The sequence below is a fragment of the Pyrgilauda ruficollis genome, unplaced genomic scaffold (genome assembly GCF_017590135.1).
Source record: "Pyrgilauda ruficollis isolate IOZ18807 unplaced genomic scaffold, ASM1759013v1 scaffold17, whole genome shotgun sequence".
In the NCBI taxonomy this organism is placed as follows: Eukaryota; Metazoa; Chordata; class Aves; order Passeriformes; family Passeridae; genus Pyrgilauda; species Pyrgilauda ruficollis.
Genome location: NW_024515875.1, coordinates 5,295,279 through 5,318,488, shown reverse-complemented (window position 1 = coordinate 5,318,488; position 23,210 = coordinate 5,295,279). Strand labels below are relative to the sequence as shown.

The 23,210-nt window shown below is 39.2% G+C and overlaps 1 protein-coding gene across 2 annotated transcripts in view; it reads left to right on the top strand.

Moving 5' to 3' along the window:
• Window positions 1-23,210, top strand: part of F5 (coagulation factor V) — a 36,959-nt gene that overhangs the window by 5,803 nt on the left and 7,946 nt on the right. For both annotated transcript variants that reach the window (XR_005954816.1, XM_041463965.1), the window contains exons 3-18: window positions 686-777; window positions 1,749-1,871; window positions 2,944-3,156; window positions 5,986-6,129; window positions 7,064-7,285; window positions 7,818-7,983; window positions 9,656-9,833; window positions 10,887-10,989; window positions 11,365-11,576; window positions 12,318-12,468; window positions 13,130-13,342; window positions 15,051-16,977; window positions 19,007-19,172; window positions 20,305-20,538; window positions 21,029-21,239; window positions 22,023-22,202. Coding sequence is in view for 1 of the 2 variants with exons in the window: in XM_041463965.1 (XP_041319899.1) it covers window positions 686-777; window positions 1,749-1,871; window positions 2,944-3,156; window positions 5,986-6,129; window positions 7,064-7,285; window positions 7,818-7,983; window positions 9,656-9,833; window positions 10,887-10,989; window positions 11,365-11,576; window positions 12,318-12,468; window positions 13,130-13,342; window positions 15,051-16,977; window positions 19,007-19,172; window positions 20,305-20,538; window positions 21,029-21,239; window positions 22,023-22,202 (4,535 nt within the window). In the remaining variant the exon portion in view is untranslated. The remainder of the gene's footprint in view (window positions 1-685; window positions 778-1,748; window positions 1,872-2,943; window positions 3,157-5,985; window positions 6,130-7,063; window positions 7,286-7,817; window positions 7,984-9,655; window positions 9,834-10,886; window positions 10,990-11,364; window positions 11,577-12,317; window positions 12,469-13,129; window positions 13,343-15,050; window positions 16,978-19,006; window positions 19,173-20,304; window positions 20,539-21,028; window positions 21,240-22,022; window positions 22,203-23,210) is intronic.

The following is a 23,210-nucleotide window of genomic DNA, read 5'->3' as shown; positions in this document are numbered from 1 at the left end:
TCATTATTTCCATTGCAGAAGTGTCGTTTGCTGGTTTCCTTCTGCTTGCCTAAATATTTTCTAAGAAAACATTGTGTGGTCTCCTGGGTGCCAAATTGTTTATGTAACAAGACTAAGGGTACTTTGCAGTGTTCTCATTTTCTAACTTGCTGTGACATCCTTGGTTGTTGTGAAAGAACAGCTTTGTGCTTGCCTTCAGAGTCATTCCTGTGACAGAAACTTGCTGTTAATGCTGTTTTAAAACCCTTCTAGTGAGTCTTAAAGTTCAAACATAGGGCTGAATAAATAGAAATTCAGGTTTCTTTCTCTCTATTTTGTCAGATGCTTTCTCGGTTAAGTATGGTTGAGACATCTTCCTCTGTGTCTTGGACAAAACAAAGGCATCTTTATGCCTTTGTAGAATCAAAAGGACCTATAAAAACAATCAGTAAAATCAGTGGTGAACTGTTCTAGGTATGGATATTGGATGCCCTATATGACATTATCTGGTTTGGGAACATCATAAATTCAATAGAGTAAGAGGGAGAAGTGAAGATACTACAAAGAGTTGGAATGTGTGTTTTGCCTTCAGCAAAATGTGCAAATGATTAAATATATTTCCAAGATTCATTTTTTTGAGTTTCCCATCAAACAGCAATGAGAATCTTTGTCCTTTCAATATTTTTTGTAACTCTTTTGGTTTCAGATTGGAACATTCAGATCCTGTATTTAAGAAAATTTCTTACAGAGAATATGAAGTGGATTTTAAAAAAGAAAAACCAGCAAATACATTTGCAGGTAAACAGGAATGAAATGTTCTGAGTATTTTGATTTATTCCTTATTTTAAAGCCAGTGGCAACCTAAGCACGCTTGTATTTTTGCATCCAGTATTTGCACATAAACCAAATAGGCACAGGGCATGAGGTCTCTACAGTGCAGGAACAAGTCTTCCAAAGATTATTAGAGAGGTTGGGCTTTCAGAGGATGTGGCTGTCTGCAAATCAGTTGCACCATACAAAGTCGTTCCCTTTGTTTTCAGCATCTGATGAGATTTACCACATGCATTTAGATTTGGCACAGCCGCAGCGATGACACTATGAATTCCTTGTGAAGGAGCCTAAATAATACAAAATAGTTTACCAAAAAAGAGACTAACAAGCCAAAAGTTGTCACCAGCTTTTTCATTTGCTTATTTGTGTAACATGGGGAGTAGGGATACAAGTTCTTGAAATCTTTTGCAGGAAATGCCTCAAGAAATTTGCAGTGTGGAAATGATTATTTACTTGGATAACATTTGGGAATTGAAAGATCTCTTTGTTCTGTGACTTCTGGCATTCAGAATGCTACTTAAAGTAATGTGTTTGAATGCCTTTCTTTAAACTCTTTAACTATAAAATGTTTATCTTCTAAAACTAATTAAATTGTAGGTGAAAGATGTCTAGAAATTTTCAATGAACCTCAGGATGAATCTTTTGATAGAGTTTCTATATCTGTAAATAACTTTTTTCCCCTTATTTTCCCGTGATTTTGAAGTACTAGTTGCCAGATGCAAAATTTATAACATTTTGGAATATGCACTATAGGCTTTAAGTTCCCATATGCCTTTTTATGGGTAAATCTCCACTGCAGTGTTATTACATTCTCTGTGTTAATTTTGGTATTTGTACTTTGAGAGCTAATATTTTCTGAGGGGGGAGAAAATTCTTTGTTTCACTGGACATACTGTTTTATTAATGTTTTCCTCTTTCTTTATCTTGAACAACTACAGGACTTCTGGGACCAACCCTGCGTGCTGAAGTGGGAGATACTTTAGTGGTTCACCTTAAAAATATGGCTGACAAGCCAGTCAGTATTCATCCTCAAGGCCTAGTTTACAGCAAAAATGAAGAAGGTAAATACTGTAGAAACTCCATGTTTTGCTGATTTGCTTGTAGACTACGGCATGAAATGTTGACAGGGATCCAGATCAATGTGTGAAGCTATGTGTAACACAAATATGTGTTGATCCTGGATTACACCTTCACCTCCCTTGTTAGCTCCTTTCTTGTTCATCAGTGTAACACTGACGACTGTGAATGTCATGAGCACAGTTTCCTAACAGTGCTGATCATGCTGTTCTGATACTCAGCATTTAATGCTCAGCTTCATGGTGCTTTGCTCCACACACTTATGAGACCAGCAAAAAGAGATTATGAACTCTGACCAAATGGACAGTAAAATATCTGTCCCAGCACAAAGTGAGTTTGGTTGCTCATGCTTCCTGCATTGCCCTGCCCTGGGTGCTTAGCCAGAGCTTTGGCCTGCAGTTTAGAAATTCATGCAAGGCCTTAGTTGTTGTGTGGGTGCAAAAGAAGTTTTGCAGCTCCATCTCATGGAGTTGAACAGAACATCTCGTTGGAAGGGATGGGCAGTTCAGTTTGACTGTCAAATTAATTAATGTGCCTTTTGCACTTCAGATTTCAATTCTCTGTCTCCCCTTTGTCATATTGCAGATCTGTTGGATATGGCAGGCACAGACACAAGCCATTACTGCTTCCATATGTGGATGTGCAGTATACAAAAGGCCTAAGGCAGCAAGGCAGTGCCAGCCCATGCAGTGGCTTTGAGAGACAATTAGAAAGGTGACAGAGTCAGGAGCATTCCTCTGCAGAGCATTTGTGAGCAGAGGCTGAAGCTTCATCCCGTCCCAACCCTAGTCAGACTGATCAAGAGCCCAACCTTTTGGCAGCGATGATACTTCTAGGAAATATTTAATCTCTAAGAAACAGGATGGTGGTGGATTAGCTACTCTCCCCATGCTACTCTCAGCAATGTGTGAGTGGAATCATGAGTTATCTCTTTGAAGCTGAAGTATCATATAAGCAAGATCAAACCAAGCTTTTGGAGCTGCTTGTAGGAAGATATTCCAAGCATTTTGATTGCTCTTTTTCTTCATGCCACCCTACTGACTCTTTTCTTGGCAGGCTCCCTGTATGATGACAGAACATCACCTGCAGAAAAACGAGATGATGCTGTACTTCCAGGCCAGCTCTACACATATGTGTGGGATATACCAGAAGAAGTTGGTCCAAGAGAAGCTGACCTTCCTTGTCTTACTTATGCTTATTATTCTCATGAGAACATGGCAATGGATTTTAACTCTGGTCTGATTGGAGCATTGCTGATCTGTAAGAAAGGTAATGAAATGCTGTAAGACTACTATAAGATAATATATTTTCATTTCTAACGAAGAGGATGATGTATGATAATGAGAGAAGATATTTTCTTTTTCGCATCTTTACATGCAGTGTAAAACGAATGTTTTTTTAACATCATTCTTTTAGATGTTAGAGTTTTTAAATGCCAGCTTTCATGCAGTTCCATCCTATAATTATAGGATGGGCAGAAAACATTAATATGTAGATGCATTTGCCTGCACTGGTTGCATCTGCAGTTGCTTAACTGCTAAATATATGACCTCAAACTTCTAAGAATAAATATTTTCTAAAACTTCATTCAAAATGGTTTGCCCATTTCAGAGAATAAGGCAGGAAATAATTGTTTTACCCATTGTTTTTCACAGGCCGTCTGATCGAGAGCCTGGAACACTCTCTCTTCTGTAACATGGCTTTAAAATTGCAGAGCAGTCTGTCTTTTGCTAGTAATTTGAAGATATGGCCAAATTTGAACAGATTTTAAGTCTTAAAATTGTTTTTGCCTGTGATCAGAGACTTTAGATTTTAGCAGTCTGAACCATTGAATTCCATCTCCACTAATAACTGGTGTCTTGTAGCACTTGTAAACAGCTGCTAGATCTGTCTCCCTGGTTTGAGGGATGACTGAAACAGCATGCCACTGTGTAAAGTACTTAAACTACTTAGTGGTCCCTTAAATCCAAGGTTTTTTCCAAATTATATATCCTTGTGGTGAATGTGCTGTGAGTTATGTAGCCTGATTTAGTTTGAGTCAAAAATTTGTGTAGACTAAACTGCATGGACTTGGACCTCAAAGCTTCCCTGAAAGTAAACAGAACACTGGTTCAGTGTGGGTTGCACAAGGACAGTCTCCTCACCCATAGATACCCATTTTAATGCAGAACACATCTACTCTTATCACCTCAAAGGAATTGCATTAGTATTAATTACGTTCCTCTTGAATTTTTTTGATGATTGGTGCTTTTAGTATTATTTAGGACTTGTTGTTTTCCTGATTTTCCTGGATTTTCTTTCTCTGGGTTTCTGTGTATTATGGATATTTTATGGCATACTAGTTGAGCTAATCTGGGCCAATACTTTGAAACTACTTCCTTCTCAGACTTCTCAAATCCATGCATTTTGGGCTTGAGTAGAACATGAATTTGAGATGGACTGGTGTGACCACTGCCTTCAAGAAAATTCGGGTGTATGTTTCTGGCTAAAACAAACAGCTCACTATGCATATTTTTAAGATTTCTGAACACAGATTTTTGACTGTCAGCTGTGTCTGGTAAATGTGCAATGTACCTGTGTATTTGGTCTGCCTGGCATGGAGTTTACTTTCTTTACAGCAGCTCATATGGTGCTGTGTTTTGGATTTGTGGCTTAATAGCATCAATAATACACTCACCCATGTTTGAGCTGTTGCTGAACAGTACTTACTTGCACAGTGTCAAAGCTTTCTCTTTTTCCTGCTCAGACCTCCCCAAATGGTGGGCTGGGGATGGACAAGAGGTTGGGAGGAGACCAGTCTGGACAGATGAAACAGATTGGCCAAAGGGTTATTTTCTACCATTAACATCATTCTGCAATAAAAAATGGAGGCAGAGGAGGAAGAAACAGTGTGGGGACAATGAGGGGTGTTTACTTCCAAGGTGACAGTTTTTGAGAGACAGACTGGGCATCAGTCAGCTTGTGGGAGATGAGTGATTTTTTTCTGTGTTGCTTGTTGTTTTCCCCTCTTTCCTTCACCTTTGAACCGTCTCTATTGATCCATGAGTTTTCTCATTTTTGTTCCTCCTGTTCTCTCTCCTGTCCCGTTGGGGATGGGAAGGCATTGAAGTGGGTGTTTGGCTGCTGGTTAGGGTCAGCTCTCCACAATCTGACACATTTAAGAGGTGGTTAAGGTTATAAAAAAGTGGACTTTTGAGTTAAAGCACTGCCTGAATGTTCTTTGTGTGGCAAGTAGATAAATTCCTCTGTTGATCTGAGGCTTTCTTTGTGAAGAAAACCAGAACTTTGTATCTCCCCATAAATAAAAAAATTATATTAATGATAATTTCTTCCACTGCCTCTTTTCCTAGGTAGAATAATCAATAAGTCTGCAAAATCTTCGTTCTTGCAACCCAGAGGGACCAGATTATGTTTTGAAAGTAGCAAGTGGAAGTTTTTGGTGTGAGTGATCAACAGAAAGCAAGTGGAAGTTTTTGGTGTGAGCGATCTACAGATCCACACCAGTTCTGTGTGGCATGTCCAGAATGAATTCTATTTCTTGACAGAAATTACATCTGTATCACAAAATCACCCAGGACAGTTTCTTGTAACTGATCCAGTGCAGCAGTGTCTGTTGAAGTCTTTTGTGTGTAAATGTTATTTTCTGAGTGGTTGGCTTTAAACTTTTTAAAGGTGCTGATGACCTCAGTGCTTGAAAAGGTGCTGTTCACACTGCTGGTGACTCTGCCATTGCTCTTCTCCTTGCCTCACAGTCTGAAAAGAGAGGGCAGCACCTGATTGTGAACTAAAGGTGTTTGACACTCCCCTTCTTTAAGCTGATCTCTGCAACACATTGCCAAAAATTGACTGAGACAATTCATTGCATGATGTTTATCTTCTCTGGAACTCTTCAGACTTTTGATTTTGTGGTTACCCAATCCAAAAGTACTTCCAGAAATAAAATCACATTATGAGCATTCTTAAGGCTTTGTTTCGATCAGGCTCGGCCAGTACATACTAACAGGTGAAACAAGCTCATTAAATATATATTAATGCAACTGCATGTGAAATCTGCTTTATTTCTGCTTCATATTAAGACCTGTTGTTTCTCCTTCACAGGAAGTCTAAATGAGGATGGGTCACAGAAACATTTTGACAGGGAATATGTACTGTTGTTTGGTGTGTTTGATGAGAACAAGAGTTGGCAAACATCAGCATCAGTCAAGTATACAGTTAATGGCTATACTGATGGAACATTACCAGGTACTGTTTCGGCTTATGTGAAATGGAATTAACATTTATGAACACTGAATATCACCTTTAGTTGCTTTTTATGGACAAGAATGGGACATGTGGAGAAATGGGGTACAGCCTTTTTTAGAATATGTCTGTGAGCATCTAAATTCTGGAAGAAAAACTATGCTGCTGAAAGGAAGTAACACCAGATTACTGATAGGAACAATGAGATTACTTCTAAGAAGACTTCTGCTTGAAGAAAAGGATTACTAACTTAAAAAGAAAAAAGAGTTTTAATAAGCTCCTCATTTTTTTATAACGACCTGATGGTGAGAGAGTGATTTAAGTGAATTGTTGGTTCTACATAATATAGAAAATACTGGGTGCAAAACTTCCTGCAAGTGGAAAGACAGTTATCATTAAAAGACACAATTAAGTGAGAAGACTAGGAAGATGGTAGTGGGGCTTTTCTGTTGTTTTCCTAAGAAAAAAACTTTAATATCTCTCTCCTATCCATTGAGCAAATACAAAAGGTTGTCTTAAGTGGGGATTTTTTTCAGGAAATATTGAGGAGGGTAGTTACTGTCACTAAGTATCACATCAGTCTTTTGCTTAGATCTTTGCTTTGTTCTTTGCATTCCCTGCCCTGTTTTCCCCTCACTCCCCAAGCAAGGACAGGTCAGCTTTCCAAAAGAAGGCACTGGTTTTTTTCCCCATTTTTTGCCAGCTTGTTGTAAGTCAGTTTGTCACTTGCAGGTAAGATTTAAACATTTGTCTGCCACTGACAGATGATTTTGCTATCTGTTCCACTTACATGCTTCTGAAACTTCCTCTTGTTGCAAACATTGATCGCAGCAATATTTTTTTTAATGTTTTCGGTGAAGACTCACTTCAAATCTAGGGTGCATGGGGAGCTTCATGATTTGCCTGTATTCTGAACCCTATCTCATGTCTCTTTCAGATTTAGAGGCTTGTGCGTATGACAACATTAGCTGGCACTTGATAGGAATGAGTTCCAAGCCAGAAATCTTCTCTATTCACATCAATGGCCAGTCCATGGAGCAAAAACATCGCCGAGTTTCTGCTGTTAATTTGGTGGGAGGAGCCACAACCACCGTAAACATGACAGTGACTGAGGAAGGAAAGTGGCTCATATCTTCTCTTGTCCAAAAGCACCTTCAAGGCAAGGAAACATCTAGTTATTAGGCATCTGTAAAGCTGTATTTCTCTATGTCCCAAATGGCTTCTGCTGTTTTACAGTGGTACAGTTAATCTGTTTCAGGTGATTTTGTCATTTCACTAAGAAACTGACCAAGAACCAGACATTCTGTTGGAAGTGCATGGTGAACTGAAAGATGTTCTTACCTGCAGCTTTACTGCAGTCTCCACAGCACAGAGCAACAGTGATTCAATACTCCAGCATCTAAGTCTCTGTGAACTGTTCAGATAACCATCACTATAAAATTAGTGAGAAGCCACCTGTTTCCTGAGAAACTGAGTACTTTCAGCTAAGGGTACTTCAATGTGATGAAAATGTTTTCTGTTTGCCATTTGAAAGTGGTATCTTTCAGCAATGATCAGAATTCTGTTTTAAAGAATGAGAAAAATATCTCTCTTATAGGAGCTGGAGATATCTTTTGGGGGATAAAAAACAGCTGAAGTGGTAAGAGTTCCTCAGATGGGAAATCACTATGGTCCTGTTTCCTCTCAATTAGCTGGAATGCACGGTTACCTCACTGTAAGGGACTGTGGGGACAAAGAGGTGAAGAAAAGTCGTCTCTCCTATAGAGAACGTCTTATGGTCAAAACCTGGGACTATTTCATTGCTGCAGAAGAAGTTACCTGGGATTATGCCCCAAGTATTCCAGACACCCTTGACAGGTAAAATACTAGTTTGTCAGTGTAATAGGGAACGCTAACATGAAATCACAGGATAATTGTGGTTGGAAAGAACCTCTTTGGTATCCAACAGCAAGGCTGGATCCAGTTGCACTGGACCTTATGCGGTTGCATTTTTATTGTTTCCAAGTACAGGAACCCCTAAGCTTCTCTTGGCATCTTTGCAACTTCACAGTGAAAAAATTTTTCCTTATAGCTAAATGTTCTTCATGTTGCACCTTGTGGCCATTGTGTCTCATCTCTTCATCATGCAGCTTTGAGAAGCATGTGATCCTGCTTTCTCTATAATGTCAGTTTGATAGTTGAGGTTAAATAGAAGATGCTCCCTTAGCTATGCCTTTGCCTGACTGAAGAAACCGGAATTTTGCTTCTGTGCCAAGTGCTCTGGCTCCTTGATCACCATGGTGGCCCTTCACTGGACTCTCACCAGTGTCAGTGACTTTCTTTGCTGAGAAGCCCAACAGTAGACACCTTCTTTTCCCTCTCACAGGGAGCCCAAAATAACAAGATGACTGAGGAATTGTCCAAAGTAGCATACAAGCTTATTTTCTAAAATACTTTTCAGCATCAATTCTGCTGAAATAAGCAATCCTTAAAAGGAAGAGAAAGGGAGGAAGGGAATATTTCTGGAGATTAAAAGTTTTTAAAAGTTCAGTACAATAAAGTGTTTAGTGAACAGGAGAAAGCTCTTTATAAATGATGTCTGCATAGTACCAATGTAGATGGAGTGCAAGTCATAATAAATAAGCCTATTGGGCTATTTTGCTCAACTTAAGACAAATAGAAGGAATTCTGTAACATACATGATGTCTAGTATACAGTGCTATCAGTGCACTGTGGGGTTAAATTTGCAATTCCCCAGTGCTATTTGTGCCTTTACGAGCCTTTACAAGCTGATATTCATAAGAATCTTTAAGGATTTAAGCAGAACAAAACAAATTCCGTATTCTGTAAGGGTTATAGTTTCATATGCCTCCTTAGAAATACAGTGTTTGCACAACTCATTCTCCTTTGGCATTTGTTTCCCTTATGTGCTCTTGAACTGCACAGAACAAACTTTTATATCTTTCCTGCCAGTCACACTGCCTTACTTAATAATCTCAGTGCTCTGATTGTTCCTTCTCTGTTCAGAACTTCAGAGTTTATCGCTTTTCAGTAACCTTTTTTCAAGTGTGAGTGACAGCAAAAAAAAGTTCGAAACCTCAGTATAACACTAGTTACTGTATAGTGCCTGACTGGGATTAAGATTGTGTTCCTATTTCTCCTGGAGTCTTTGCTACTGTGAGCAAATTGGGGTTTTTTTCCTCCATGCTCAACTAGGCCTTTGAAAAAGGAGAACAGTGATTTCTGTCTTGCCTTGAAAGTGTACCTGCTGCTTCAGTTTGTTTCATACTTGTATGTACACTGTTAAATTAAATGTAAACTATGATATTAATTGGTCATATGTAATACCAAAAACACAAGTAATGATTGAAGATTCTTCTTACCTAATTTAGGTTAAAATTTGGGGTGAAAAGCATTAGGTTAGTTTAGGGTTTGGATTTTTTTTTCAAGCAGTGAGATTTCTACCAGTTGCTTGAATACTAATTTTGTGTTTTAACAGATGCTACTCTTCAAGTTTTGTTGATAATTTTTCTTTTACTTTATTTTTAAGACACTATAAATCACAACACTTGGACAACTTCTCCAATCTCATAGGTAAAAGGTATAAAAAGGCTATTTTTACACAATATACTGATGCCACTTTCACTAAACGTCTGGAAAATCCTCGTCCCAAGGAAACTGGAATCTTGGGCCCTATTATCAGAGCTCAAATCAATGATAAAGTCAGAGTAAGTAACACAAATACAGGATCATATAGCATGCTTTTCATTGAGGCAGAGATACAAAAGAATCAGTTTGATTTTTGTTGTCTTTCAAATAATATAGCTAACGTTCTAAATATTGGCTCTCTTAAAAGGTGTGATCACAAGTAACAGTGTTTAGCTTGCATTTTTCAGTGTTCTTTCTATAGTTTCCATGATTGTGCTTTATTTTACTACATAAACATGCTTCAGTCACACTCTGTAAAATATATGTTGACACTGGTCCAAAATGGGAAAAAGCCCTAGACCTGGGTGGACTTCTGAGGGGATTTGTATGTGAGGCTGAACTTCATGAGCCTCTTGTTTCTTATGCTGATATTTTTTTCTGGCTGTTTTATACAAAGGTAATCAGTTTCCATAATCAAATGTTATTTCATGAGGTTATACCATGAAACTACAAAATATTTGCATTACAAGCTTGTGCTGCCACAACATCCCCTTGTCTTACTGTTGTCATTTAATGATCACAAGTTCGATCACAAAGTTCCATAACCTTTAGCTTCTATCATTTCCACCATGACTCTGTGGTTCTGAATTTGAGCTTAGCATGTTCCTTTTTTCCTTTTCTCTTTTTCTTTTTTTTTTTTTTTTTTAATCCTGATTTTGTCAAGAATAGGCAGGAAATTTTGCCTTTTCCGTATGTAACCCCTCTGGGAATTAGAATCTGGGACAAGCTTTGGTTTTAATTTTTTTTTCTCCGATAATGAAGGTTTTTAAGAACTTCAGTCAGTAACTTCATATTTCCAGAGATAGTGTGTGCCTAGTAGCTAGAAGAACAAGTGTTCTTTTTAGACATTCCAGAGCCCAGCTGTAAGCAGCTGGACTTCACTCAGTGGGGTCTACAAAGTCCAGCATTTATTCTTTGGGTTTATATATCAACCAATACTTAAGACACCCTTTTGCCTTTGACACTTTCTGGGTTAAAGCCAGGCAAATTCTACTGTAGTGATAACTTCATTGTGTATTCAGACAAGGATTTGTTGAATCCTAATTGTTTTTTTCATTTACCTATTAATATAGATTGTATTCAAAAATAAGGCCAGTCGACCCTACAGTATTTATTTCCATGGAGTGACACTTGCAAAGAATGCAGAAGGAGCTGATTATCCTCTGGATCCCACAAGTAAAAAATTTGTGAAATATGTTTTTGCATATCACTAACTGTTATGGATGGTTTTGTTGCTTTGAAGGAGGTGCTGTGGCTGGGAATGTGCATGACTGGGAGACCTCAGTTCTGTGCTCTGCCTCTGCTTACCTGTTGTGTTGCCTTATAGAGAAACCAAGGTATTATCTGCAAAGCAGAGACAAATACCCGCTATGTGTTGTATTCGTTTTATGTTCCTGTTTGTGATTTTAGAGAGACAAAAATTCTTGCTGAATTTCAGTTATTTCAAGGTAGCTTTTAATGGCCAAACTACACCAATGTCATTAGAAGGTGCAGCTTGATCCTAAGATCTGTCTCTGAATTTGTATCATTACTGTTCTTGTTTTTCCTTAGGCAATGGCACCCAGAGTAGAGGAGTTGAACCAGGGAACATGTACACTTATGAATGGAAAATTACTAAAACAGATCAACCCACTGCAAAGGATGCACAATGTATTACAAGGCTGTATCACAGTGCTGTAAATATTGAGAGAGATATAGCCTCTGGACTGATTGGCCCACTTCTGATTTGTAAAAGTGAAGCACTGACGCAAAAGGGTGTGCAGGTAACTTGTTTGGACAGATTTTGCTCGAATAATGCTATTTATTCTACACTGAATTTAGTTTTACTTCCCTTAGAGAACTGTTCTGTGGAGAGCAGTTAAACCAATAGGCTCCTGAAGAAACAGTCCTGTAACTGTCCACAGCAGTAAAGGAATTATGTTCTGTGTTTCTTAGCAAGCGCTAAGAAAGGTCAACAAAAGGTCAGCCTGACTTTAAAGTCTATTTCTAGACTTGATAATTAATTTTCCTGCTGTTATTATATTTTCATACTCTGAAGATATTAATATCTGACCTTCTGGTTCCTTTCTGTAACAGAGACAACTCCACAGCATCTGACAATCTCAGGCACAATGAATCTAGAACAACCAAAACAGCATAGGAGTTCTGGGAGAGGGCTTCCCTTTACCAGTTATTGAAATCTTGCTTGGCAAAGACTAAAGCATCACTTGAGAGAAAAAAATGTCAGAAGCTTTGTCAGGTCAAACCAGAAGTCTGGTTCTGTTACAGAGAGGCCAGTCATAAACCACCTGTGTATCACCAGCGCTAGAGGCTTGCTCAGTGTTTCACTGCAGGTTGGTTGCAGTAGTAGGATTGAAGTCTGGAGCCTCTACTCCCTTCCACATAACCTATGGATAACACTTACCAGGACTCTGATGAAGCTTATGTTGCTTACATTGTAGGATTGAATTCTTAATATGTGTGTCTGCTGATAAAATGTAACTGCTGTGTTGATTGTCTTTCAGAAAAAGGCAGATGAGGAGCAGCAGGCAGTGTTTGCTGTCTTCGATGAAAATAAGAGCTGGTACCTAGAGGATAACATCAAGGAGTACTGCAGCAACCCAGCCACTGTTAAAAGGGATGATCCCAAGTTCTATAACTCAAACATAATGCACAGTGAGTGGAATACTGAGATGAATAATAGCTGAGCACTCAGTGTTTGCTTGTTCTCGGAAGTACATGTGATTGGGGAATCCTCCAGAGAGTCAGTGAAATTCTAACTCTGCCAGGTGGCACTGGACAGAAGTAGGAAATATCATAAAATTAGAAAGGTTGGAAAAGACCTCCAAGATCAAGTCCAGCCTCTCACCTAATACCAGCATGCCCACTAAAACATATTGCTGAGTGCCGTGTTCACTTGTTTTTTGAACACTCCCAGAGATGATGACTCTGCCACTTCCTTTGGGGGCCTGTTATAATAGTTATACACTCAAGTGAAGAAATTTTTCCTGATATCCAACCTGAACCTCTCCTGGTGCAGCTTGAGGCCATTTCCCCTTGTTTTATTGCTAGCTGCCAGGGGGAAAAGGCCTACCCACACCTTGCCACTAGTAGCTAGGCTGGATCTGGACCCTGAAGCAAAGACAAGGGTTAACTAAATTTTGATGCAGCACCCTGCTGCCTTAGAGATAATATTTTCAGAGATGGAAATTACCATGGTTTCAGCCCTGTGCCAGTCTCTTTCCAGTGCAAACATGAATCCAGTGCACTGACATCAAAGAACAGGAAGTTTTAAAACAAAAATACTGAAACCACTTTTTCTTTGCTTTCCTTTTAGCAATAAATGGCTATGTGTCTGACAGCAGTGAAATCCTTGGATTTTGCCGAGATACTGTGGTTCAGTGGCACTTTTTCAGTGTTGGCACACATGATGAGATTGTCTCTGTTCGCCTTGCTGGACATTTTTTTCTGTATCAAGGGAAATACGAGGATACATTGAGCCTTTTCCCAATGAGCGGAGAATCTGTTACAGTGGAAATGGACAATGGTGGTAAGTGATGGAACTGTAGTGTTTGACAGCTCTTCTAAGACATTATTTAATCTCCAGTCTGTAAGGGCTCATCTAAATAGGAGAGAAAACTCTTATGGTAAACACAGTGCTAGAAAACATTGAATCATTCACTAGTGCAAGTGATGGCTACACCAACTTAGCATAACTGTGTGCTGTACTGAGGTTCTTTTAGTTGGTCATCTTTGATTTGTCTTTTTTTCACTTCACAATTAATACTGGGGTTAGTAATGATAATTTTAAGGCAAGATTCTTCTTAGAAACAGGTATGAGCTCCATTGTATGATTTCCAGGTTTGCCACATTCTTGTTTATTCTGAGCAGTCTAAAATGGGCTGAAACTGCCAAGTTCAGCTGGTAATTACTGGGCAAAATGGCCACACTTGACCTTAGGCTTGAGGTCATTCAGCAGCAGTAAAGTCTGCCTGCCTGAACTGAGTCACTGGTCTGTGGGATGCATCTCAATGTCTGGAATTAACACCATGTCTTGGAAGAGGGGACATCAGAACCCATGTAGTCTACATTTAAGGCATTACTTACAAAAGGGCAGATTCTTTGTCATCGAAGTCTGTGCATTTTGAGTGATAATTCTAACACCCTTCAAGGTTTAAGTATCCGTATTGCATTTAAAATATCTTATTTTTAAAAATATATATATTTTATGTATTGCACAGCATCAAGACCTTATAGCTTAAAAATGTTAAAGTGGCCTGTGTTGCTCAAGACTAGAGAATCATTAGAACTCTATTAGACTTTATGGAAACCTCCCCAGTAATAAAGTTGTATTTTTACTTGATTTTGGTATGCAATCTATTCTTTCCATCTAGGGCATATTTTCTTTGATAAATTTGCTGTTAGAAATCAGGAAAGCTGTGCAGGTCACTTGAAGCTGATCAATACAGGAAGAATTGTATCTGACCTTTTTACCTGTTTCTCAGGGTGTTAATTCTGTCTATTCTGTCATTTCTACTAGTTCCAAAAGCAAGGTGTAACAAGCAAAGAACTTGATTTGATGTTGTTTAGAGAAACAGATTTTATTTTATTCTCTGAAGATTCTAGTTTCCAATAGAGAACTTACCTTGTGATGAGGTTTTGGAGGAGTTATTAAAACCTGTAAATTAATCTGAGATGCCTCAGATTGGCAGCTTAATGGCTTGTGTCAGATTGGAAATTCAAATTGCTTTATTCTTATTTTACTTATTAAAGATCATCCATGATTCATCCAAAAACTTTTAAAATACTGTGTTTGTCAGTTGTTTGCCAGCATTGCCTCAGGATGCATTTGCTCTGCTCAGAATGTTCTATCCAGTAGCAGTGCATGCACCAGGAAGGACAGGATAAAATTGAAAATTTATCTTGAGAGGCCTCACCCTTAGATCCAGATCTAAACATAGGATCCTTTAATTTGTTTCTTTTTCATATCCATCTCTTTCATGGGTTATTTTTGGATTCAGGTTCCAGTTACAGCTTAATCTATGGAAAAGAGTTCCATCTCCTAGAGGTATTTATATGTGCTCTTATTTGTCTACATTTAATAATTATTTTTCATTGCAGTGAGAGCTCATTAATATCCCAGATAAAGATTAGCAGTCTGCTATAGCAGGTGCTGTAGAAGAAGCACCAACTGTTTGCCTTGGCCACTTACATGACAAACAATGTCCAATCTCATAACACTTTTACTTCAATTGCAGGTACTTGGCTTTTGGCATCCTGGGGCACCCCAGAAATGAGTTACGGCATGAGGCTGAGATTCAGGGATGCGAAATGTGACTATGAGGAAGATGAAACATTTGATTTTGTGGCTTTAAGTCCCACCAAGACTGAAAGAAAGGCTGTTACTACCTCAGCTGAGGAAGTTGTGCAGGAAAATGAAGAAAACAAGGAGGAAACAGATTACCAAGATTATCTGGCTTCTTTTTACTCCATCCGAGGCTCAAGAAAGGCAGCAGGTGATGAAGAAAAACAGAATCTTACAGCACTGGCCTGGGAGCAGTATGAAGACACTGATGCCACGAGTTCTGAGGTGGCAGCTGGCTCAGGTTGGACAGCTATAAATAGCAGTGGAACAACAAACAAGTCTAAGTTCTTAGAAACTCATATCACTCCTCTTCCCCCAGTCAAGGCTGAAACATTCCAGTCAAATCACACATCAGTCACAGCAGAAAAGGATTTATTTTTAGCTTCCACAAGTGATGGAGAAGCTGACTTGGTATTTGATAATAGAAGCCAAAGCAACTATGAAATAGCTCACAATAACATGTCTGCAGGTGAACACTTGCTGAGCAATGGGGAAGGCCCAGTGAATGTTGCAGAAGAGCTTCCAGCTAGTGGAAAGGACAGTAAACCTTTTCCAGAAAAACATCAAGAGCAAAGCACAGGAAGAGGAAATTATACCACTAACAAGAAAAGGAAAAGGCGAAGCTCACTGGCCATTAAGTTTTACTCTCTCCAAAAGATGAATGCCCTTCTAAATCATATCCGAAATAAAAATGTCTCTTGTTCTGACAAGGCTGATGCACCTCATTCTGTGCATCATACAGAGAACACATCCAATGAAGCCATGATGGGAACTGGCCAACTGCCAAATGAATATTATGATGATCTGGAAGAGGAGGGAAAGAAGATGGAAAATGCCACGCACACAGTTAACTTGACACTGGATTTGGACCTCATAGTAGGAGATGGGTCCAATGCATCCAGCCTTTCTGAACCCAGGATATCCAAAGATAAACCAGCAGATGTTTTTTCTTTAGAATACATGTTAGACAATACAAGCCCTAATTCCAGCCCTGCTGTAGTAAAGAACTTAGTAGAAACATCATTGCCCGGGGCTGGGAAATATTCATCTAAAATGACTAGTGAGGAATGGAATTTGGTGTCTGCAAAGATAATTCCAGGATTAGAGGCAAGCTTAGATAAATCTGCTGGTGGTAAGTTAAATCATCATGGCAGAAATGGTACAGCATCCATAAATAAGGAGGATATGAAGAAGTATCAAAGGTTCTCACATCTAATGGGGGAAAACCAGAAAGGGAGCCACATTCACCTAACTCAGAAGGGAAAGGAGGGAAACAACAATACCTTGACTTTCATCAAGATCCGAAGGAGAAAGAAGGAAGACGCAAAAATTACCTACTTGCTAAGCCCACGGAGTAGAAACCCCAAAAAGCCCAGCAATTCCACGGCAGGGTTTGGCCGTGCGTTGTTTCTGGGTGGGACCAACCACACAGCAGCGCCGTGTCGCACAGTTGCCACCAAGGCAGGCAGTGAGGTCAGCCAGAGGGTGGATGAGAGCAGAGCCAGGCACGGAGAGTCTCTGGGTGACACCCTTACCCCGCGGCAGTTCAGGCCATCCATCACAATCGGGCTTCCCCGAGCAGACGGAGACTACGAATATGTGACAGGAGAATCCTACAATGATGAGAGCTCGGGTGGGGAATACGAGTACCATTATGTGAGCTTTGATGACCCCTACATGACAGACCCCAAGGTGAACATCAGCAGGCAGCGTAACCCCGATGACATTGCTGAGCACTACCTGCGCAGCAGAGGCAATAAGAGGAGATACTACATTGCAGCTAAAGAGGTCTGCTGGAACTATGCAGGATATAAGAAAAGGTTTGCCTAAATAGTTTGCTTTCACTTGGCACACCATCCTGAAATCTCCTTGCAGAGTGTTGATTCACATGCTGATAAACTCAAAAGCATCTGTAATGTGCCATCTGATTTCTGACATTTCAGTGGCAGAACCATAAGGAATTTCCACGGGAGACTCGCCCCCCTTAGAAATGTCAGAGTGAGATTACTATAATTGAGCACAACACAGTTAAGAACTCTTTTTTCTTTTTAACCCTCTTTTGTAGACTCACTAGTAACAGTCTTTAATACATCATTTATAAAACTCACTGTGAGAGGTCAAGAGGGAATCTTGCAGCTTGTTTTCTTGTACTTGAATGTTTTACTTTGCGCTTCAGTTCTTGGTACATGTACACAGGACAGAGACCTCCTTGTGCAAAGTCTTTCCAGGAATTTAATGGACTAACTGATGGAATCTAGAATGGGATGTGCTTATAGGCAGATGAAATCAGTTTCTAGCACTAGCAGGGAATAGTTCTGGTGTCTCAGTTCTCTGTTGGAAAATGGGATAACAGCACTTTCCAACTTCACAAGGCTGCAGTATTAAAAAGTATATGAAAGCTGCAAGGTGTTTAACCACACTGGTGACTGCCTTATATTAAGAGTAAAAACAAAGCTGCTCCTGCTGTTTAGAGAAATCAGAAGGTGACTGGATGACAAATCCTAATGCTGGGGGATTTTCTTACATTTTGACAGGCAAGACTGGCTACTGTGCCACAGCAAAGAATATGTGAGAATATACTGAGAGAAACACTGTACTAAAAATTCACTCTCTTAATTGATACAGGTTAGGATCAGTGTTCACCCAAAAAGGCATAGAATTCCTTGTCACTTTTTATCAAAAAGCTGAACCAAAACTTGCATAACTTTGGATTTTTATCAAAGCAGCCAAAACAGGAGCAAGAATATTTTCGTTATGCAAAATGAATCTTCAAACATAGATTATTTCTCAAACTGAATTTCCATTTCATTTGATGAAAATAAAAATAAAACTTTTTCAGTATTCTCCGGGTTTACTCCTGCCTCATCTCAGTCCATATAAATGGCACTTGCAAAAATAGCAGAAACAAGACAGTTTCTTTGGGCACTTGCAAAATCAAGAATTTTTTTATACTTAGACCTCTATATAGGTCTCTCCAGAGGTGTTCATTCTCATCTGGTGTGAGCTGAATAGTTCCAGTGAATTTAAGAGAGCCCATGGCATATCCTCTCTCAGTGTGTTGAAGAGCTAAAACCCAGCCTTTCACCTATGTAATTTACATTAAATTTCTGTTTTTTGCAGAATTGATAATAAAGCAAGATTTGTAGGTAATTATAGTAGCATTTCAGCGCTTCTATTTAAGATCTGAACAACAGTTTGAAGATGTAAAAGTTTATTTTACCACACCAGCTCTGTGATGCAAAATGCAAATATTATCAGATGTAAAGATTTGAGAGACAGTACGGTGTAGGTGATAGGCTCACTACACTCAGCCAAGCTCCAATTCAGATTATTAAGGCTGAGAAAAACAGGAAAATAGAGCTCAGATGGGTTTTGAGAAACTTGTTGGGGTTTTTCAGGGATAGTTTACCAAATGGTTGAGGGATCTCTTCTCCAACTGTAGAACTTGAATTGCTTAAACATTGCAAGCCATGATTTTCAGAATCATCTGACACTCATTTTGTGGATTTGCAGAAGGTTGGAAAACACTTTTAAGACCATTGTGTCCAACCTTTAACCCAGAACTGCCAGGTTCACCACTAAACCATGTCCCTCAGAACCACATCCACGTATCTTCTAAACACTTCCAGGGACCAAGACTCAACCACTTCCCTGGGCAACCCTTTTGGTAAAGAAATATGTGCTAATATCCAATCTAAACCTTCCCTGACAGAGTTTGCAGCCATTTGAGTGTTTATTCTTTATATTCACGGAATTCTAAAATGCTTCTGCTGTATGAGTTGTCAGGTTTCATCAAAGCTATTATTTCTAATTCCCTGCGTGGGATTTTAATTGGGATTTTCCTTTCAGTGCAATGAGGAATGACAGAACCTGTAAAGATGGCAGCAGACGTAAGGTGATTTTCCAGAGCTATACAGACAGTACCTTTTTGACTCTTCAGGATGAAGATGAATATACAGAACATCTTGGCATCCTGGGACCAGTTATTCGGGCTGAAGTGGACGATGTTATCCTAGTAGGTCAATGTTTTGATTGTGTGTGCAGGATAAGATTCTTACAGTGATCTTGGAGTGTGACAGAATGTATCTAAAAATACCACAGTTTTTTTAAAGATGATGGAGGGGAAACAGTTTTCAAAGCTAGAAATTGCACTGTGAACTTGTAAGCACTGTGATGTGTTTCTTTGAAACACATCTTTTTTTCTCTCCTGTCCACAGCAAATTAAATTCTGTTTTTCTTTCTTATGTTTCCCAACATTAAATACTGGCTCACTGGTCTACTGTAAAATAAGATTTAGGTTTAATGTTAATGAAAAATGAGTTGTCTAAACTTAAAAATTAGTACATATGTGTTCAAGATGAATATATACTTTTTGGAAAAATATATAATTTCCTCTAAAAGGTTTTGCTATGTAAATGTGCAGGATTTTATTAGAACTGTCAACAAGGATGAAGAGGAACCATATCCCTGGTGACACTGTGGTATATTTGCATTAGGAAGCGCTGCTGTAAAATTTTCCTTCTCTTATTCTTCTTCATCCAGTCTTCCAACACACATGGATGGGCTTAGATAGGGAGAATAGATCTCAGTGCTTTCTGCTTATTTCAGTGGGAGTGCAACAGGAACTTACCAAGCTATGTTTAAATCAGGAGTAAGAGAAGAGTAAGATATTGTAACTTGGGAGTGATATTCTCTAAGAAGTAAATAGGTAATCCTACTATCCTGGTGTTTCTCTGGGAGAAGTAGAAAGCACTGATTTCAGCAAGAATGATGTACACAGAGGTCTAGAGTTACTATATTCTAACAACTGCAACAAAGCAGAAGAGGTAGACTCCCCATTTCCCTGCTGGCAGTAACTAAGCAGCTCCAGGTATGAGGGGCAGCAGTAAATGTCCTGGGACCCTCAATTTGGTGGAAGACAGGGAGCTAGACTCGTGATTTTTCAGAAAACTATCTGTATCAGAGGTGGAGACTCTGCATGGAGATGCCTGGAGATCAAAAGCTCTCACTGCTGGCTTTTCCATGTACAATGTAGCCTGTAATCTTTATGCAAATCTTGACCTGGTTTGAGGTCATGGGAATATAGTGCGTGGGGACTTTGGTTTAGGCCTGAGTTTGCTGAACAGAGTCTATTTTGGGTTTTTTAGGTTCATTTTAAAAATCTGGCATCCAGACCATATTCTCTCCATGCCCATGGAGTCCTCTATGAAAAGTCCTCTGAGGGAAGCGTTTATGATGATGAATCTACTGCTTGGTTTAAGGAAGATGAAGTTCAGCCAAATAACAGCTACATATATGTATGGTACGCAAACCGGCGATCAGGCCCTGTGCAGTCAGGAGCAGCTTGTCGGTCCTGGATCTACTACTCTGATTTAAACCTGGTAAGGGAATGAAAATAGAAGTGGTGGTGTTGCTGGGGATGATCACAGAATCATAGAAACACTTGTGCTGGAAGGCATCACCAGAGAGATGATCCAGTCCACCACTGCAACTCAAGCAGGATCAGCTGGAGTAGTATGTCCAGAGCCAATATTCAGCTGGGTTTTGAATATCTCCGAATGATGCATGGCTGTAGAAGTGCAAGCTACAGAACACATTTTTTGGTAGCTGTCCTTTCTTTTGGGCTCAATGTTCCCACCTGATATTTAATCTCTTGCACTCAGTTAAAGCAGGACATAAAGTATGGAAGAATTTGAACTGGGCAACTCTGGTAGACTGAGCAGGGAAGAGTAAAGATGGAAGGGAGCAGTAATTCTGGGACCTGCTTTAGATTTTTAGGGGCTGATGCATTCCTGCAGAATGCTATGGGGTTTTTCTTAAATCTTTTCGGAAATCCACTTTTACCTCTAATATGAGTTTATTACCTTCTAGGAGAAAGACATTCAGTCTGGTTTGATAGGGCCAATACTGATCTGTGAAAAAGGAGTCTTCAGCAAGTCAAACAGCAGCAGGACATATACCCGAGACTTCTTCTTGCTTTTTATGGTCTTTGATGAAGAGAAAAGCTGGTATTTCGACAAACATTCTGGAAGGCCTTGTAATGCGAAGACACAAGAAATGCAGCAATGTCACAAATTCTACGGTACCTATTTCATTTTGCCAAATATGCAGTTTATTGGGGTAGAGGGAAAGATGTCAGAAATATCTCAGCTCACGGTCATTTTCAACATGCATAAATCCCCCACATTAGTTATGTGAATTTTTTTTTTTTTATCCATTGTACTGATAGTAGTCATGGTTTACATGTAAAAATTAGCAGAGATGGGAAATTTGCTATTAAAATAAAGGATATATTAGACTGACACTTTCAACAGAAAACGTCTCTCTTGCATTCACATATATATTCCCCCCATTAAAAGAAAAAAGAAACAAAGTCTTCTTTGCAATAAGAAGCAAGTACCCTGACAACTTCTTGCAAGAAATTTAAAAATATTTTAATAATTTGACCAATCAGGTAGTTCTATTGAGAAATTTGAAGCATCTGTAGAACAGCCCTTCATACGCCTCTCTGTGGATATGGAGGTATGTCAGTTGTGCCTGTGGAAATGGGAGTTTCAGAAAGAGTTTTGGATAGCTGTCCTTTCTTTTGGGCCTGATATTCCCATCTTGCATTTAAATATTTTTGTTCTTCTGGCTGCCATGTGTTGCTACCAAGCTGTGCTCAAATCTTCTGGTGAGGTCCCTGGATTTTCTGAATTTATTTACATAGACTGTGAAGTGTGTTGCACTTTAAATTGGAAAAAGCTATGTTTTTCCCAAATGCCTTGCTTCATTAAATATGTTGCTAATTTCAATAATTACTTTCTAGCACTTTGAGACCCGTTTTGTGAGCAGTTTTCCTGACTAACAATATTATTATTTTCAGCCATTAATGGGATTACCTACAATTTGCAAGGCTTGAGGATGTATGAAGGTGAAACAGTCCGATGGCACTTGCTGAATATGGGTGGCCCAAAAGACATTCATGTTGTTCATTTTCATGGACAGACTTTCATAGAACAAGGAGAGCCAGAGCATCAGCTTGGTACATACACTCTCCTCCCAGGTAAGCATCAGAGCAGAGTAAGTTCTAAGGGGTGACCTCTGCAGTTTGTCATTATCATACCAATTTAAAGGTCTTCATATGGTGAGAATTTGGGGGTTTTAATGTCCAGGTAAGTGATACAGAACAGAAATGAGAACTGTGAGCCCTGGGAGAACTCTTATTCTCTCTCCAGGGAGAAATAGGCTGTAAGTATTCATTAGACTGCAGGATGAAGTCCTTTGCCCCATCACTGTCAGCAGTGCCAGTGTGCAATAACAGCACTATGAAGCCTGTATTGCCAGCTACAAGAATTCAAGAAAGAAAAAAGACAACAAGGAGATCAAAATAATAGGACTGGCTTGGAATACTAGGAGTTTTAGTGAACATTAGGGGTAGTTTATTCACTATTTTATTTCATTATTGTTAAGGTAGTGCTTTTAATTGTGAAATCTACATATTTTTGTTTAAATGGGAACCAGAATTAGCTGGAATTTCCTGAGGCATTGTCTGCAGCAACTAGGAATACAAGAAAAGCAATGAGAACATGTCCTGTGCTTTCTAAAAAGTGCATCAAGCAACTGAAACCATACCTACTTCCTGCTCAATCCTTGGCATGCCTGGAGCATGCAGAAAGTGAGGGAGGGCCCATACTTCTAATTTTCCCACTTCTACTTTTGCCTTCTTTACATCTTTTTCATTACAGGAACAACACACTGGCACAGCAGGAGTAAGAATCATAACCAGCACCACAGACTTACCATTATGTAATAAACACTGTTCACTACACTGTTCAGCACTGTACTAATGTGCAGATATCTGTTGTTATGTACAGGCAGCCAAGGTTTTGTGCTTTGAACCATCAGCAAAGGTTAGGTTTTGATCTGGCTACTTGATTCCAATCTCAGTCTCCAGCTAGAACTAGCTTGCTAAGAAAAAAATCACTGATGTGGTGGAAGTTACGGCTCTCATTGCAATGTGTATTTAAATTTTCTGGATTAGGTCATAGGAAGGTCTTTGGTTTAAAATTCA